Consider the following 17,688-nt stretch of genomic DNA (forward strand, 5'->3'; position numbering starts at 1 on the left):
ACCTTTTTTCTGTTTATTCTCAATTTCATTCCCCCCCTGGGTATGAACAAAACCAGGAAATAAAAAAAAAAATTTTAAAAAGGGTATTAATTTTAAAAAGTTGATAATGTATAATTTTGATTTTCCTGTTACTATTTACACCTAAAAGTATTGTGACCATCGTAATTACAGATTTTAATAGAAATGCTTAAATATACTTACTTTTCTATTCAAAAGGTTCTGATTTGATCTTCTGCAGTCTTCCTGTTTCATTTATGTTGACATACTGTATATAAATTGATATTCCTCTCCCACTCCCAGTTTTAGGCAATTTGGATTATGGAACTGAAATCTGGTTAGGAATCCAATATAATCCCTTACATAGCATTTTACATTAAAAAGATAGGTCTTTGAGAAGTTGCTCATTTATCCAAATGTAATGTGCCCATTACACTGTGCCCAGGTTAGAAAGCACAAGTGAAGATCTGAAGTTATCCATCAGATGGAGAGATGGGCACAGGTAAGTGTGAGGAAGAGAACTGAAGAAGGGCAAATAAACCAGTTAGAAGGCTACTGCAATAATCTTAATTGCTTTGCATGGCTCCGGAAAAAGAGTTGTCATCATAATATAAATCAATCATAATTACTAAATCTTTTCTAGTTATTTTTGTATCTTAGCAAGAGAGCATGAGTGCGGGAGACAGGCATGCATGGGGTGGGGAGGGAAAGGGGGGGTGTAGAGATAGAGATAGGCACAGAGGCAGAGAGAGAGAGAGAGAGAGAGAGAGAGAGAGAGAGAGAGAGAGAGAGAGAAAGACTCCTAAGCAGGCTAAACATATGTTCAGTGTGGAGCCTGACGTGGGGCTGGATCCCACAACCCTGGGATGGTGATCTGAGCTGAAATCAAGGGTCAGATGCTTAACTGAATGAGCTACCACTCAGATGCCCCAATCTTTTCTAAACTCCAACAAAAGTCATTACCATTTCTTGTCTGTGGCTCGGATGCCAAGGAGTTTTCTTCCTGTTTTTCACTGAAACACAGGGAAAGGAGGCACCAATTAAAACAAAGACATGTTCAAAATTGTTCTGTACTTCCCCCGTTAAGTTAGACCCAATTAATATTAATACAAGGGTGTGTGTGTTTCAATGGGACAAAGTCAGGAGGAGGAATGACTCTACTGAATAAATGAATACCAGGATGTTGGTGTGTTGGTATTGAGGGGAAAGACTGACATAGAGAAATCCAGTGTAATGATAACACTTTATGTACAGGAAAATATTAGGTTTTAAAACATTTTTTTGGAAGTCAAACAGAGGAGTTAAGTGTTACCAGTTAAATGCCTGCCCCATCTGCCCTGCCCTAAACAACAGGGATTCTAGTGTCTTCCTCCCTGATCAGGGCTATACTGAAGAAAAGCATGTTTAATTTAACCTCATATTAAGGTAGAGGTTAAGAATGCAGGCTCTAAAGTCACACTGTCCCCATTCAAGGCTTGCCTCTTACCATGTGACCTCAGGAAAGTTAATTAACTTTCCTTAAAATAGGCTATAAATAATGCCTACATCACAGGGATGTTGGAGATTAAATTATTAAATACAGAAGTGTTCAGTGAAATAGTGTTAAGTATCATCATCATTTGTATACCTGAATCATGTAGGTCACTCTCTATGGCCTTCTGTTTGTTTTCAATTATCTATAATAGTGCTGCTCTATAGAACTTTCTGCGAGGATGAAAATGTTCTGTATTGTCACTGTCCAGTATGGTAGCCATGAGCCATATGTGGCTACTGGGTACTTGAAATGTAGCTGGTATGACTGAGGAACTGAATTTTCAATTTTATTTAATTTAAAAATACACAAATACTGTACTGCATACAGAGCTCTAAAGAATAAAATCACCAGCAGAGGGTAGCACAAGTCCACATATGATGTTAAAATGATTCTAAAATCCTCATAGTAAGATACCTTAATTGTTGGTACTGAACAGGGAAATGGAGATAGGTATAAAATAGCTTCCTGAATCTATAAGAAAGTCTAGACTGCTAACAAAACTCTGAAATGAATGCCATGTGTATACAACATGATTATAAAACATCTCTCACAAAACCAATAGAGGAAAGCTATGCTTTGTAATCAAATTCCTGGAAAGTTAAGTGGAACACTGATTCTTAAGTTAAAAAAAAAAAAAATCGAATTCTGACTGATTTATTCATAATGATTCCTAGAAATAAATACTTCTTAGTAGTTAATAAGCAACAAAGAGAAATCTGGCCTACTTCAAGCATTTAGATTATTTACTAGTTCTATAATTTAGAGGAAAGAAGTGGTTTGTCCTCTGTTATTAGAATTTTTAAGAATATGACTTAACTTCCATAGGTATAGAATGATAGATCTGATCCTTAAAGAAAATATATTTATACACTATAGGCCAGATTTTCAAAATTCTTACATTAAAATTCACATGGTAAAATTTCCTAAAAGATCACGATGTATAAAACAAAATTTCCCATATGTAACAATCTGTTTCCTTGCTAAGATTAAGCTCTTACCTGTAGTTTACCATAGGAAATTGTATTCTAAACACAATAAAACATATTTGCTACTAAAATCTCCTTATAGGGAAAGAATTAACTCTTAAACTTATATAGGATATATAAACCTATTAAATCCTGATTATTAGTCAACAGTTAACCAGAATTAACTTAGCTCTACACTCCTATGAAAAAAACGTGTGGCACAACCAATTTTGAAAGTTAATACATATTGAGCACTTTCTGTAGGTCATGCATGGTTTTCAGTCATTTATACTGTTACATTCATTATCCTGTTCAACTTAATCCTTATTATTAGTAGTATACCTACTGTCCAGTAAAAGAATAGGCTTAGAGAGGGTAGTTCATGCAGCTAGGGAAGCCCTAGTGTACACTTGGTAATTTTATGAAGATTCTGACCCAAGCCTTCATAATCTAAGTCCTATATCCTTCCAGTGGCACGAAGGAAAATCAAGGATGAAAGAGCAAGTGAATTAAGGCCCCTTCTAGTGTGCGGGTTTATGACCCTCATAGACTAACATGAATGTCTTACCTCACTATAATCTCCTCCTGTACTTTCTTCCGTTTTGGGGGTCTTCCTCTTCTTTTTCCGGTTTTCCCAGGAACAGCTAAGACACTTTTTTGGCCTTCACTTTCCCTAAGAAATAGCACATTAAATCAAAATGTTCTGTAATAGAATTGATACTCAGCTCAGTCATGATCTTGGGTTCCTGAGTTCAAGTCCTGTGTTGGGCTCTGTGCTGACAGCTTGGAGCCTGGAGCCCGCTTCAGATTCTGTGTCTTCCTCTCTCTCTCTGCCCCTCCCCTGCTCTCGCTCTCTCTCAAAAACAAACATTTAAAAAAATACAAAAGGGGCACCTGGGTGGCTCAATTGGTTGAGCGTCTGGCTTAGGCTCAGGTCATGATCTCACAGTTTGTGAGTTCGAGCCCCGCGTCAGGCTCTGTGCTGACAGCTCAGAGCCTGGAGCCTGTTTCGGATTCTGTGTCTCCCTCTCTCTCTCTGCCCCTCCCCTGCTCGTGCTCTGTCTCTCTCTCTCTCTGTCTCTCTCTTGCTCTCTCAAAAAATAAACATTAAAAAAAAATTTTTTTTAATACAAAAAAAAAAGTTAGATGGTAACATTATTTTGGGACACTATGGAAACAAGGTCCCTTCCTCATTTAGGAAGCATTTAGTAAGGCGTACATTTCAGGCATTCTTTAAGGTCCTTTCGGTCCTATGCTGATGAAGCAGATCGTTAATTCTAGTAGAAAAAAGGAGCTATCAAGAGTCGATTATGACAGGAAAACCACTGCAGTGATGTGGTGGTACTATGGGCAACCTGCTGTATAGAGCAGTCTATGTTAAGGCAGTGGGACTCCTTGGGAACCTCAAGTCCAAACAACAGTATCTTTCACCATTCTGATAGCAGAGGCTACATTATGAATTCGTTTTTATTTCTGCATGAAATAACTCTTTGCCAACTCTTTATACACATGCTGTTATATCTGACTCCTTCAGAAGAAAAAAATTTGTGCTGCAGAATTCCGATGTATTTAATTTTAATGACATTTCTGTATCGTAGCTATCCCAGCCCTGACCTCACAGATTATACCTGCTCAAAGAGAGTTCTCCATTGGATTTTCCTTGCACTGGGTCCTCCTTATACATTCGTGTTCCATAGAAATACCAATAGAGTGCCCCAGAATTGTCTTCACCCAATGGTTCCACACGGAGACTGTCTGCATCCAGACCCTTGGTTGAAGAACAGGGAAAAGAGGTTTGGGGAAGTAGGAAACAAAACAAAACGGGAAAACTAAAATGAAATTTCAAATTTATAGTCAGATAGACCTCATATTTTAAAATGCCTAAGCATCTTATGTAATGTTCAATCAGGACATCTGAAACACAGATAGAATGGGAAGATGGTACCTTCTTTGAAGAGCAGGATATAGAAATATTTCAAATGTTTCCCACCCCCATCACTGCCCCCATTTTACCAACAAAACAAAACAACAAAAAAGGAATTTTGATGAACATATATTTGGTTTGGCCTTACTGTTATTTATGTGTGTATCCATAAAAGGAAAGACAATTATAACAGAGTAGAATCCAATGTTGTGAAAGCTTTGTCCCACGTGAGCTCTATTGCAGCTCCACCGTAACCTACAGTAATCTCTTATTCTAGCTGAGATCCAGTAATACAGCTCCCAATTTACCCCAGGCTCTGACCTATTTTGGCCTCCCCACTGCTATTGAAAATCTTGAGTCCTCAGCTAAGACTGTACTTAAATTGCACAATGATTTTATACTGAGTCCATGAGCAGGGCTGAAATGAGAAGTCATCAACACATTTAATCATTTCTGACTGAACAGGATTAGAAACTGACCTCCTATGAGTGAAAAGCAATAGCTCACACTCTCCCTCTGAGATAGACTTCCAAAACAGATAACAGTAGAATAAGGAGAAGGGAAGAGATATTATATCTTCCTTCTCCAACGCATTTTTTGTAACATGTATGAATGTATGTATATAGTAGGGATGAACCTCACTCACTTGCATATGTGGGTTATAGTCTTTGTAGTTTTCAATAAATATTTCAATTAAATAAAATCAAATTTTAAAACTTGGGAAATAAAATTCAGTAGCTAATTTAGTTGCAATTTTGGCTGATGAAAGGGTGAATAAATAGGTGCCTGACTGTTCCTTTGTCAGCTGGAACTCAGCCACATAAAGACAAAACCAAACTAGAAATTAAACCAAAATAACATATAGTTATCTAAATGTATGGCTTGGATTGCCTTGGTTACAGCGGTCATTGCATACATTGTTAGCATTAATTAAGAGTCCCAAGACTAGGAACATAAGCCAAACTAGCTTTTCTTAACATCATCAGATTTTATATCCTGATTGTCTGCTTTTTTTGCTCTAGGAAAAGGGTTTGCCAGTTGAGCACCTTGAGAAGATCGAAGACATCATCTGCATCTAGCCGATAATCACAGAGGCGGTGTAGGATTTCCACACGAGTACGAAGGGGTAGGTCTTGGAAACTGGCTTCTCTCAGAGGGTTGGGCTTCCCTTCTTCAAGCTCCCAGCGGTAGTTGATGATGTCCTCTAGGTAGCTGTGGAATGTCTGAGGCCTAACCATACGGCCCCAAACACAAAAATAAATTAGTATAAATTACAGAGGATGGGTAGGAAAGGGGGAGAGAACTGATGGCTTGATAGTTGACAAATCTTAAACAGAAAGCAGGAAGTAAAAAGGGGTCTCAAAGCCCCTTACTGAAGTTTCATGTTATTATACCATCTACTTGGACCATATACTGTCAAATTCCAAAGAAGATAAATATGGTAAGAGGGTTTCTCACAGAATAAGTTGTTGTACTTCAAACCACAAACAGCATGTTCTGGTGAATAGATAAAAGTTCTAATAATCAATGGTACAGATTGTGAAACAGGCAAGTCTTACCTTCACTCATGCAATTAAAAAGAGACTATACAGTTTGAATGGATAGCAGTCAAAATTAGATCTGTAACTGAGATGGCAAACAAAAAAAGAAATTCAGTGTTTGCCTAACCTAATTAATTCATATTTCAGGTTAAGAAACAAAGATGGAAAAAACTTCTCTAGAATACAAGCAGCTACTCCTATATGCAACTACAATTTTGTATTGTTACATACACTTTAAAGCTTATCACAAAATACTATATTCTAAATTTTGAAGATTAATTTTTCTATAGGAAACATTTAAGACAGTTTGATGGCAACTTAAATTTTTCTTGATTAGAGTTTGGCAATTCTATAAACTGCACTTTGATTAGTACCTAAATGTGCCTTGTATTTAATATAAAATAAAGAGTTGTTTAGTTGTTGGATGGTTATTCTATCTCTCAACTATTAACAAATCTGGGCACAATTTCACCTATTGCTTGATTAAAATTTTTTTCTCACTAAGCAAGGAGCTCTAAAGAAGTTATATGTCAATGTAATTTTAAAAAGAGGCATGTACCATGTTGACTGACAATCTGTGGTAATTATGTTTGTAGAAAAAGTCAGAGGAAATATTCATGGGAAAAAAATCAAAGGGCCTTATGCAAATAAGAAATTAAACATTTTGCTTTTTCAAAGAGAGAAGACACTACCTCCTTACTATTGATACATCAACTGGGGAAAATGTGAACAGAGTTAGCTTATTATGCAGCAAAATACCTCCGCATATCAAGGCTCTCACAAATTTGATTTGATCGCAGCATTCACATTCAAAGCATAAGCACTGGCATATGAATACCTGGGCTTGAACCTTAGTGGGTATGGACTACTTCCTCTCTCCACTGCCTGTGAAGCTGCTACTGCCCCTTCAGGAGGGAGAAGCTGGACAAAGAACAGCTCAAACTGGCGGTAAAAAGCAGATACTGTGGCAATAGTGAATTAGAAAATAAAATGGGGTATATTTTTAAAATTGTTTTTTTTGGTAGCAAAGTGTATGAAGATTACAGTCTCTTTGGTACAATAGCCCTTTACTACATGCTTTCTAGAATAAAAAAAAAAATTGTTGTTTATTTTTGAGAGCACGTGAGAGAGACAGAGTGCAAGCAAGGGAGAGGCAGAGAGGGAGAGAGATACAGAATACGAAGCAGGCTCCAGGCTCTGAGCTGTCAGTACAAAGCCTGACGTGGGGCTTGAACCCAGGAGCCATGAGACCGTGACCTGAGCTGAAGTTGAATGCTTCACCGACTGAGCCACCCAGGCACCCCTCTATAATTTCTAATGTACACATAGTACTCCAAGCAACAAGGCATGTTTTTCTTGCAGTAAAATAAAATATGGAATCTATAATACTGAGATTATTTCACCAGAACGGCAGCTTCGCTGGAGGATGTGGCAGGAGTCAGGCTGGACCAGGCTAGGGAAACTTCTAATTCCAATGTGAGGCAAAGGAAGCACCAGCATACCAGTCCTGCAAACACTGAATGTGTATAAACAGTGTTGTTCTTTGTGCCTACAATCTGTCTGAAAGCCTCTACTTGTCTCAAAGAAGTGCATGTTTGAGATTCCTTTCCAATAGCCCTATTATCCTACTCAGTTTCAATTACATTGCTTTTGCTAAAGTTTTCTTAAGACATCTCCATACCTTACCAAGAGATACTTGAGGGCTTAGAATTCAAGCTAGATAAACCGCCTCATATAAATCTATATCCCTTTCTTAAAACATCAGAAATTCAAAAGGGGGAAAAATGTTTCAAAGGCATTTAAAACAAAAAGCCTGCAGGAAGCCAAAAATCAGGCTAACACTTTCTATTTAGTGGTTCTTAATCTATAGGACATAAAGCTCTTCAAGAATTTGATTAAGACCATATACTCTCTCCTGCTGAAAAAGAGCCTGCCCACAATTTTGTGTGGAAGATCAGATTTTGTTTCTTGAAGAAGACTGTATGGGCACCATGCTGCTGAAAATTGCTGGAACATTCCTGACTTTTTCATCTATGTAGCTCAATGCAATTCTCTCTTAATGACTCAAATACCTCTCAACTTTCTGAAATATAATGAATTAAAATGAAATTCTGAATTATAATGAAATGTCTCAATAGAATATGGTTAACAGAAAAATCAAGCTAACCAAAAGTTCTGAACACAACCAGTTTCACTTTTCTCTGGTCTGAAAAAGTTCCAAATGCTCTTAAATACCGCTCTTTTCCTTATTCCAAACTCGCAAAGTTAGCCATTTTTGAGAACCCCACCAATTAGCTTCAGACAGTATATGCCTCTGCGGGTGAGACCAATTTTGCAAGGATGGCATGACCAGAGTAAAGTATGTTAGCACAAATCTTGGCTGCTTGGAGCTGGCCTCTTGATGATGCAGGGCAACACATTTTAATATCTGCAATCTATATTAAATGATCACAGATGAAAAGAAGACTCTTGAGTTCTTTGAGGCATGTGTTAGTTCTCTGAGACACGAAAGGGTATCCCACAGTCTACTTGCAGGGGAACAATTAAGACATGTCATCATGGGTAGCATAATGGAGACCTAAATGAAAAAATTACATTTCTTTCATTGGCTACAAGTATTTCTGAAGCAGATGAAATACATGTGTGAATAGTTAAGCCACATTTAACACCAAGCACTGGATTAGGAGAAAGATTTTGGTTCCAAGTGAAGCAACAAGTAAAAGGCTAAGAACATCTGAGAAACTGTTTATTCTTTTTTTTTTTTAAATAAACTGTTTATTAAAGATCATACAAAGACACAGAACAAAAAAAATTTAAATAACATATCTTTTCTAGGGCCATATAGTGGCTGCCGTACCCAAACATCCTAAAATCAACATGACAGCCAGGATAAGTTAAAAAATCATGGTAATTTTAAAGAATTTAATTAAATTAAAGAATTTAAATTTTAAATTAAAGAATTTAAATTAAAATATGAAATATATCTTTTAGCAGAGAAGCATACATATAATATAAATTTTACATGCCTTTATGATTATTTATGTTGGGTAACAAAAAAGTACTAAAAGTCAACTGGAAATCAATATGTAATAATCTTTAAAAAGACAAAATACCTTTTTTGAATGGAAGCTGGATGGGACCTTAAATATTATTGGCATTGAGAAAACTGAAGCGTCAGGTAATATGTGAAAAGGCACAATAAGAATTCTGAATATCTTCTTTTTTAAAATTGATCTATCTATCTATCTATTGAGAGAGAGAGAGAGGAAGGGTCAGAAAGAGAGAATCCCAAGCAGGCTTCACATTGATAGCATGGAGCTCCATACAGGGTTTGAACCCACTTAACTGACTGAGCCACCCGGGTACCCCTGAATAGCTATTTATAATTTAAGGATGCATACTGCTAGCTCTAGACCCACTAAAACACACAGATACGGACACAGACACACACGCACACACACATCCAACAGAGGAAATAAAGTAACATACTAACAAAAATAACCCAAAAAGAAAGCACTGAAGGGCCAACAGAGGAACAAAATATCAGAAAGAACAAGAAAAGATGCTCAACATCATCAATCATTTGAAAATGCAAATTACACCCACAATGAGACTAGCAGAGTGAAAATTAAAAGATGGATAATAACAAGTGCTGACTAGGATGTGGAGAAACTGGAACCCTCACATACTGTTGGTGGAATAGTAAAATGGTGCAGCCACTTTGGGAAAGTTTGGCGTGGTGCTCTAAAAGTTAAACACAGGGGCACCTGGGTGGCTCAGTCGGTTGAGTGAGCGACCAATTTTGTCTCAGGTCATGATCCTCACAGTTCGAGTCCCTTTGTCAGGCTCTGTGCTGACAGCTCAGAGCCTGGAGCTCGCTTTGAGTTCTGTGTCTCCCTCTCTTTCTGCTCCTCCCCCACTCATGCTCTGTCTCTCTCTCACAAAAATGAAAACACATTAAAAATTTTTTTTAAAGTTAAATAAAGAATTACCATATGACGCAGACCATTCCACTCTTAGGTATACATACTCAATAGAAATGAAAATATACATCCATACAAAAACATGTACACACATGTGCATACATAGCAGCACAATTTACAACAGCCAAAAAGCTGAAGCAGTGCAAATGTCCATGAACTGAAGGATAGATAAAATGTGTATCAATACAACAGAATATGTTTCAGCCATAAAAAGGAATGAAGTACATGATTCATGCTACAACACAGAGGAACCTTGAAAACACTGTACTAAGTGAAAGAAGCCAAACACAAAAAGGCAAATATTATATGATAAGCCCTATAACAAATACCTAAAACAGGAAAAAACACAGAGATAAGAAGCAGTTTAGTGGTTGCCTGGGAATACAGATTGGAGGAAATGGGTTGTGGCTGCCAAGAGGTATTAAGTGTCTTTTGGGAATGATATTACACAATTCTGTGAATTGTACACAGAATTGTACACTTGAAAAAACCAGAGGAATAAGTGGAAAACCAACCTTATCAACAATTGCATTAAATGTAAATGGAGTAAACATCCCAACTAAAAGGCAGAAATTGTCAGACGGAGTGAAAAAAACCAAGACCAACTGTAGGATATCATCTATAAAACACAATTTAAATACAAAAATACAAACAGTAGAAGGATAGAAAAAAGCAAAGAGCAGGTAAAGTAAAAAGTTGGTTCCTTAAATAAATATTTGAAAAGTTGATAAACCAGCAGAAAGACTAAAGAGGGAGAGAGGAACAACAAATTATATATCAAGGACAAAAAGTGAAGTTATCACTGTAAATCACACAGAAATTAAAAGGAGAAGAGAGTATTATTAACAGCAATATGGAAATAAATTTTAAAACTTAAAGGGGTGCTTGGGTGGCTCAGTTGGTTGAGCGTCTGACTTCAGCTCAGGACATGAACTTAAATTTTGTGAGTTCAAGCCCCACGTGGGCTCGCTGCTGTCAGAGTAGAGCCCACCTTGGAGCCTCTGTACCCCCACCTCCTCAGCCCCTTCCCTGATCACACGTTATCTCTTTCAAAAATAAATATTTAAAAAAAAAAACTTAGATAAAATAGACAAATTCCTTGAAAAATGCCAAAACAACCTACCAAAAATTACTTAAGAAATAGAACATGTGGACAGCCTTAATCTATTAAAGAAAGGGAATCAATAATAATCAAATGCTTGCACAAAGAAAACTACAAACCCAAAGGTGGTCAATTCTTCCAAATACTCAAAGAAGTATAAAGAAATTACACCAATTCTTTCAGAAAAGAGAAGAGAATACTTTTTAATCCTTGTACCAAAATTGGACAAAGATAGAAAATAAAATTAGAACAATATTCCTCATGAACATACAGGTAAAAATCCTCAACAGATTATCAGCAAATCAAATTCAGCAATATACAAAGGGGTCAACACTTTATACTTAATGGTGAAAGACAGAATACTTTTCCCCTAGAATTAAAAGAAAATATATTGAGTTGTCTTAGCCAGTAGAATAAGACAAGAGAGGAAGTACAAGGGACACACAGAATGGCATGGAGGAAGCAAAACTGTTTTTAATTGCAGACTAGATAAAAATCATCAGGAATCTACAACAAAACCAGTAAAACTAAAAAGTCAATTCAGGAAGACTATAAAAACATGGTCAATATATAGAAATCTATTGTATTTTGTATATACTGGAAACAAATAACTAAAAAATAAAAATTTAAGGGGCGCCTGGATGGCTCAGTTGGTTAAGCGTCCAACTTCAGCTCAGGTCATGATCTCACAGTTCTTGAGTTCGAGCCGCACGTCAGGCTCTGTGCTGACAGCTCGGAGCCTGGAGCCTACTTCAGATTCTGTGTCTCCCTCTCTCTCTGCCCCTCCCCACTCATGCTCTGTCTTTTTGTTGGATTTCAACAAAATACTCTGCAAAACAAATGGAAAGGCAAGCTACATACCAGGAAAAAATATTCATAACCTATTATATATCTAGTCATCAGGGAAGTGCAAATTAAAACCACAATGAGTTATCATGTTACACCCACTAGAATCAGTAAACTTAAAAACTGGGTAAAATTAAAAATGGCAAATGTTGGTAAAGATATGGAGCAACTGGACTGTTTATATGTTATTAGTAGGAATATTAATGTTTCAACTACTTAGAAAATAGTTTCTTAACCATATTCTTATAACATGATTTAGCAATTCCCAAGAAAAATGAAAACATGACCACAAAAACATTTGTATGCAAATGTTTATAGTTGCTTTACTCATCATAGACCAGAAGGAACATACAAGTCCATCAACTAGTGAACAGGTAAACAAATTGTGATATTTCCTTTCACAATGGAATACAATTTAGACTCCCCCTCTTCAAAAAAGGAGAAAATTACTGATAGAAACAGCAGTGTCAACAAATATCACACAGACGTTATGCTGACTGAGAAATTAGACACGAGTATATACTGTATAGTCTCACTCATATAAAATTCTAGAATAAGGTAAAACTTAATCTATAGTGATAAAAAATCAGATCACTGGTTGCCTGGGGTGCAACGTGGGGGAGGCGGGCAGCGTAGATTTAGTGGCAAAGTGCACCTTCTGCAGAGGTGGAAATGTCCTGTCATCTTGCGTAAGATGGTGAAAACATGGTGTATTCATTTGTCCACAAAAAACCTGTACACTTAAACTGTGTGAATTTTATTGTATCTAAATTATATCTTAATAAAGAGGAACTAAATTGACTCATTTCACAGAAGTACTGTAATTTCCAAAAAGATAAATAATATTTCTACAGAGGGCAGATAAGACCTCTAAATATTAAATGTTTAAGAGTCTTCAGAGAATCTATTACAGAACTTCCTTTTTCTGGCTGGAACCATGGAGGGTGCAGAAGAGAAGAAAAAGAAAGTTCCTACTGTGCCAGAAACTCTTAAGAAAAAGCGAAGGAATTTCGCAGAGTTGAAGATCAAGCATCTGAGAAAGAAGTTTGCCCAAAAGATGCTTCAAATGGCAAGAGGAAGGTTATTTATGAAAAAGCTAAGCATTAACCACAAGGAATACAGGCAGATGTACAGAACTGAGATTCGAATGGCTAGAATGGCAAGAAAAACTGGCAACTTCTACGTACCTACGGAACCCAAATTGGCATTTGTCATTAGGATCAGAGGTATCAATGGTGTGAGCCCAAAGGTTCGAAAGGTGTTGCAGCTTCTTCACCTTCACCAGATCTTCAATGGCACCTTTGTTAAACTCAACAAAGCTTCAGTTAACATGCTAAGGATTGTGGAACCATATATAGCATGGAGGTACCCAAACCTGAAGTCAGTGAATGAACTGATCTACAAGCGTGGTTATGGCAAAATCAACAAGAAGCAAATTGTCCTGACAGATAACACATTGATCACTCGATCTCTTGGTAAATACGGCATCATCTGCATGGAGGATCTGATTCATGAGATCTATACTGTTGGAAAACATTTCAAAGAAGCAAACAACTTTTTTGGCCCTTCAAGTTATCTTCTCCACGAGGGGGAATGAAAAAGAAGACCACCCATTTTGTAGAAGGTGGAGATGCTGATAACAGGGAAGACCAGATCAATAGGCTTATTAGAAGAATGAACTAAGGTATCTACCGTGATTATTTTTGTAATCTGGTCAGTTAATAAACGACTATTTTCAAATTAAAAAAGAGAATCTATTACATAAAGTTAGGTACAGAATTAACCCCGAGAAGCAAAATGTGTAATTGTTATGAGTTTCCACTTTGAGTGGAAACCACAAGAAAGCGAAACAAAGACCACACTGAAACACAAATTAGTCTAGATTATCTAAAAAGCACTCTACTAAAGATGATAAAAGGAAAAAATCTTTTGGTGTCAAATATCATCACAATGAGCATTTGATGGGGGATATTTTTATAAAGCTTAAAGACATTGCTCAAGGCACTGAAGCAATCTTATCTTCACTTTGACAGCTAAGAGCAAACCAGAAGTTCCTGATTTCCAATCCCTTGCTCAATTAGGGTAGGCTACTTCCCAATGAAGAAAAAGAACTGCTGCTTAGAGCAAGTAGTTGAAGAATCACTTTAAATGCCTACAGTTTTTATTGATACAGGCTCATAAAATCAACTGGCTAGAATTGCAATTCCAGGGAGACTAACAGGAGGAAAAGTACATAGTGTTTCAAAAGCCATAACAAGTATGTTACCAACTCAAAGTATGTTACTCTGCTTTTAAGTTTATATACTGAAGGGGATAAATCAGTAGAGAAAGTGCAAAAACAAAACAAAATAAGAACCCATGTGTCCACCATCAAGCTTGAGAAAAAGAAAATTAGCAGTTCCTTAGATCTGTGGCACTGCAAGGATGGTCCCGGACCAGCACATTAGCATCATCTGGAACTTGTAAAGAATGCAAAGTTTCAGCCAGATTCCAACCTACTGAATTAGGTAAAGAATGCAAATTCTCAGGACGCCTGGGTGGCTCAGTCGGTTAAGCGTCTGACTTCGGCTCAGGTCATGATCTCGAGGTCTGTGAGTTCGAGCCCCGCGTCGGGCTCTGGGGTGACAGCTCAGAGCCTGGAGCGTTTCAGGTTCTGTGTCTCCCTCTCTCTCTGACCCTCCCCCGTTCATGCTCTGTCTCTCCCTGTCTCAAAAATAAATAAACATTAAAAAAAAAAAAAAGAATGCAAATTCTCAGCAGATTCCAACCTACTGAATTAGATAGCCGTGGGGCCAGCAATCTATCTTTTAACAAGTCCTCTAACTGATTCTGATGTTCCCTAAGGTTTAAGAATCACTACTTTAGATGTTATTACCATTTATGCTTATCCCTAGCTACAGTATTCTCCCTTCCAACCAGGTAGAATCACTTTCCTGAATTGTGTTAATCATTCCCTTGATTTTCTTTATAAGTTTCCTACATATATTTATCCTTATTTAGTTTTTCTTGTTTGACATTTATAAAAACGTAATCATTGGTACATATGCTTCTGTGATTTATTTGCTCAACATTATTTTCTGGCCTGATTTATCCATGGTTATGTATAGAGCTGTGCTTTGGCTGCCCTCGGCTCCTAGAGGCCACTGCAGTTCTTAGTCATGTGAGCTTTCCCAACATGGTTGCTTACTTCATCAAAGCAATAAAGAGAGTCTCTAGAGCACCTGATAGCAAGATGGAGTCCTATATGGTATGAAATAATCAGGAAAGTGACATCCCATCAGCGTTGCCACATTTTATCGGTTAGGAGCAGATGCTACCCCACACTCAAAGGGAAGGAATCACACAAAGACACAGAATTTCTGAGGACCTACTCAGAGTCGAACTGCCAAGTCCACTACCCATTCAGATGCAGCAGTCCTGTCTTTGTGGTTTCACATTCCAGTTTCAGTAACCTGAGGTCCAAGCTGATGAAACTCCTTCTGACTTATCAACAGTAGCCTTAATGCTACATCAAAATGCCTACATCATTCACCTCATTTCATCTCATAGTTTAGGCATTTTATCATCTCACATCATCATGGTTAATACAGAAGTATAATACAGTATAAGTACAGTACAGTGAGACACTTTGAGAGTGTGTGTGTGCATATTTAACTTTCATCACAATAGATTGTTAGAATTGTTCTATTTTATTTTTATTGTTGTCAATAAACTGTGCCTAATTTTTAATTTTTTTTTTAATTTTTTTTTTCAACGTTTTTTATTTATTTTTGGGACAGAGAGAGACAGAGCATGAACGGGGGAGTGGCAGAGAGAGAGGGAGACACAGAATCCGAAACAGGCTCCAGGCTCTGAGCTGTCAGCCCAGAGCCCAACGCGGGGCTCGAACTCACGGACCGCGAGATCGTGACCTGGCTGATGTCGGACGCTTAACCGACTGCGCCACCCAGGCGCCCCTTAATTTTTAAGTATTTATCTAAATTTCAGTTTTTACTGTGCCTAATTTAGAAATTAAAGTTTATCATAAGTATGTATAGGAAAAAATACAGAATATACAGGATTCAATACTAGCCAGTTTCAGGCATCCACTGGGGGTCCTGGAATGTCCCTCTGCAGATGAGGGACTACTACTTACTGTACCACTCTTCCTTGGCAACAAAGTGAACAAATTCCTGAAAAACTTCTGAACTGAGACTTTATTCTAAATGTCTCTCAGATACAACAAATTACTAAACACAGTTATAACTAACACAAAGCCAAACCAAAGATTTGCAAACGAATCCTGCTGTATGATGCAGAAAATATTTAGACATATATGAGAGCAAATATTACAATAGCATACAATGGAACACATGTGAAAGTGACAGTCATGTCTTGGGTACAGTTTTGCTGCTTCCTTTAGTTTCCTCATGGATTAAAAAAACAAATTATGGGGCACCTGGGTGTCTCAGTCGGTTAAGCGTCCGACTTCGGCTCAGGTCATGACCTCACGGTTTGTGAGTTCGAGACCCACATCGGGCTCTGTGCAGTCTGCTTCGGATTCTGTGTCTCCCTCTCTCTGTTCCTCCTCCACTCGCACTCTGTCTCTCTCTCTCTCAAAAATAAAGATTAAAAAAAAAATTAAAAAAAAAACAAAACAAATTACACCAGATGATACGAGATTTGAAAACCTCTTAAAGCAGAGGTCCCCAGAGACAATTCACATGGTCCATGAAGCTAAGAAAATATTTTTATTTTACTAACCTATAACAGAAATTTTACATTCTGCTCAATTGTAAATGTAGGCAAGAAAATAGTAGCATGAGTATTTTTTGTCAAAAGAAATCAGGTATTTTTGTATCACATTACAGATACTGTAAATATCCCAAAATAAACATTTGTAATCATGAATACTTGGAAGATAGTAATCTTGAGAAATAAAGCCTGCTGCTAGATTATGTTAATGAGTTAACAAAAAAATACATTACTGTATCAAAAATTTGTTTCATTAAATTTTACTATCCATATTTCAGTATATTTGGATCCTATTGTAATTCTATTTATTTTATGATTTCAAATCATATTCTTAGATATAGACTTCATTAGAATGCCAAAGAAGTATATAGTTCAAAATAGTTAAAAATCCTGTTTTAGATGAAAACCTGTAATGTTTTTCTTTTAATTCCTTTATAGAATGGGGCTGTGGGTTAGAGCTGGAGGTCTGGGATCACACTGCTAAGGGCCAAATCTATCCTATATCAATTACCAGCTGTGTAACCTTGGACAAGTTATTTAACCTCTCTGTGCCTCAAACTCATCATCCTTAATAGATGAGAAAGGAATTTATATTAGGCATCATAAGGATTCAATAAAAGTTCCTGAAAAGCATTTGCAGCATTGGCTAGGACAGTAAGGATAAACAAACAAGCATTATTCTATCCTGTAAAGGCAAGAATCTCAGTTTGCAGAACGCAATGAAAAACAAATGTGGGTTCCGTATGCTAGTTTAAAGGTTAGAATGAGTTAGTGGAAACTAGAATAGTAATCATTTTTAGTTTTCTAAAAACAGGAGCTGGCAAACTATGGGTTGTGGGCCCAATCTGGCCTGCCTGTCTTTTTCGCTGCTGTTTTTTTTAAACAACCTGTAAGCTAAGAATGTAAAAAACCATCTTTTTGTAAATGCTTTGGGGGGGAAAAAAAAATCAAAACAATACTATTTCATGGCATGTGAAAATGTTATAAAATTCAAATTTCAATGTACATAAAGTTCTAAAAATGCCACAGCCCCAATCAGTCATTTAGGCACCGCTTCTGCAC

General features: G+C 37.0%; 2 protein-coding genes across 3 annotated transcripts in view; one reads left to right on the forward strand and one right to left on the reverse strand.

Moving 5' to 3' along the window:
- Nucleotides 1-17,688, reverse strand: part of LOC115518369 (cat eye syndrome critical region protein 2) — an 80,841-nt gene that overhangs the window by 53,961 nt on the left and 9,192 nt on the right. The window contains exons 2-5 of one of the 2 annotated variants that reach the window (XM_032593878.1): nucleotides 5,467-5,650; nucleotides 4,125-4,264; nucleotides 3,065-3,169; nucleotides 961-1,010 (exon numbers count right to left, since the gene is read on the reverse strand). In XM_032593878.1, the coding sequence (XP_032449769.1) occupies nucleotides 961-1,010; nucleotides 3,065-3,169; nucleotides 4,125-4,180 (211 nt within the window). In that variant the 5' untranslated portion in view covers nucleotides 4,181-4,264; nucleotides 5,467-5,650. Of the gene's footprint in view, nucleotides 1-960; nucleotides 1,011-3,064; nucleotides 3,170-4,124; nucleotides 4,265-5,466; nucleotides 5,651-17,688 lie in introns of those variants that run through there. The other variant, XM_030321837.1, reaches the window with a different exon arrangement.
- LOC115518370 (60S ribosomal protein L7-like) lies at nucleotides 12,818-13,640 on the forward strand. The gene is given in 2 exon segments (XM_032593879.1): nucleotides 12,818-13,448; nucleotides 13,451-13,640. Coding segments are annotated over 2 exon segments (744 nt in total). The 5' UTR covers nucleotides 12,818-12,829; the 3' UTR covers nucleotides 13,576-13,640.

This window comes from Lynx canadensis, chromosome B4 (genome assembly GCF_007474595.2).
Source record: "Lynx canadensis isolate LIC74 chromosome B4, mLynCan4.pri.v2, whole genome shotgun sequence".
Taxonomy (NCBI): Eukaryota; Metazoa; Chordata; class Mammalia; order Carnivora; family Felidae; genus Lynx; species Lynx canadensis.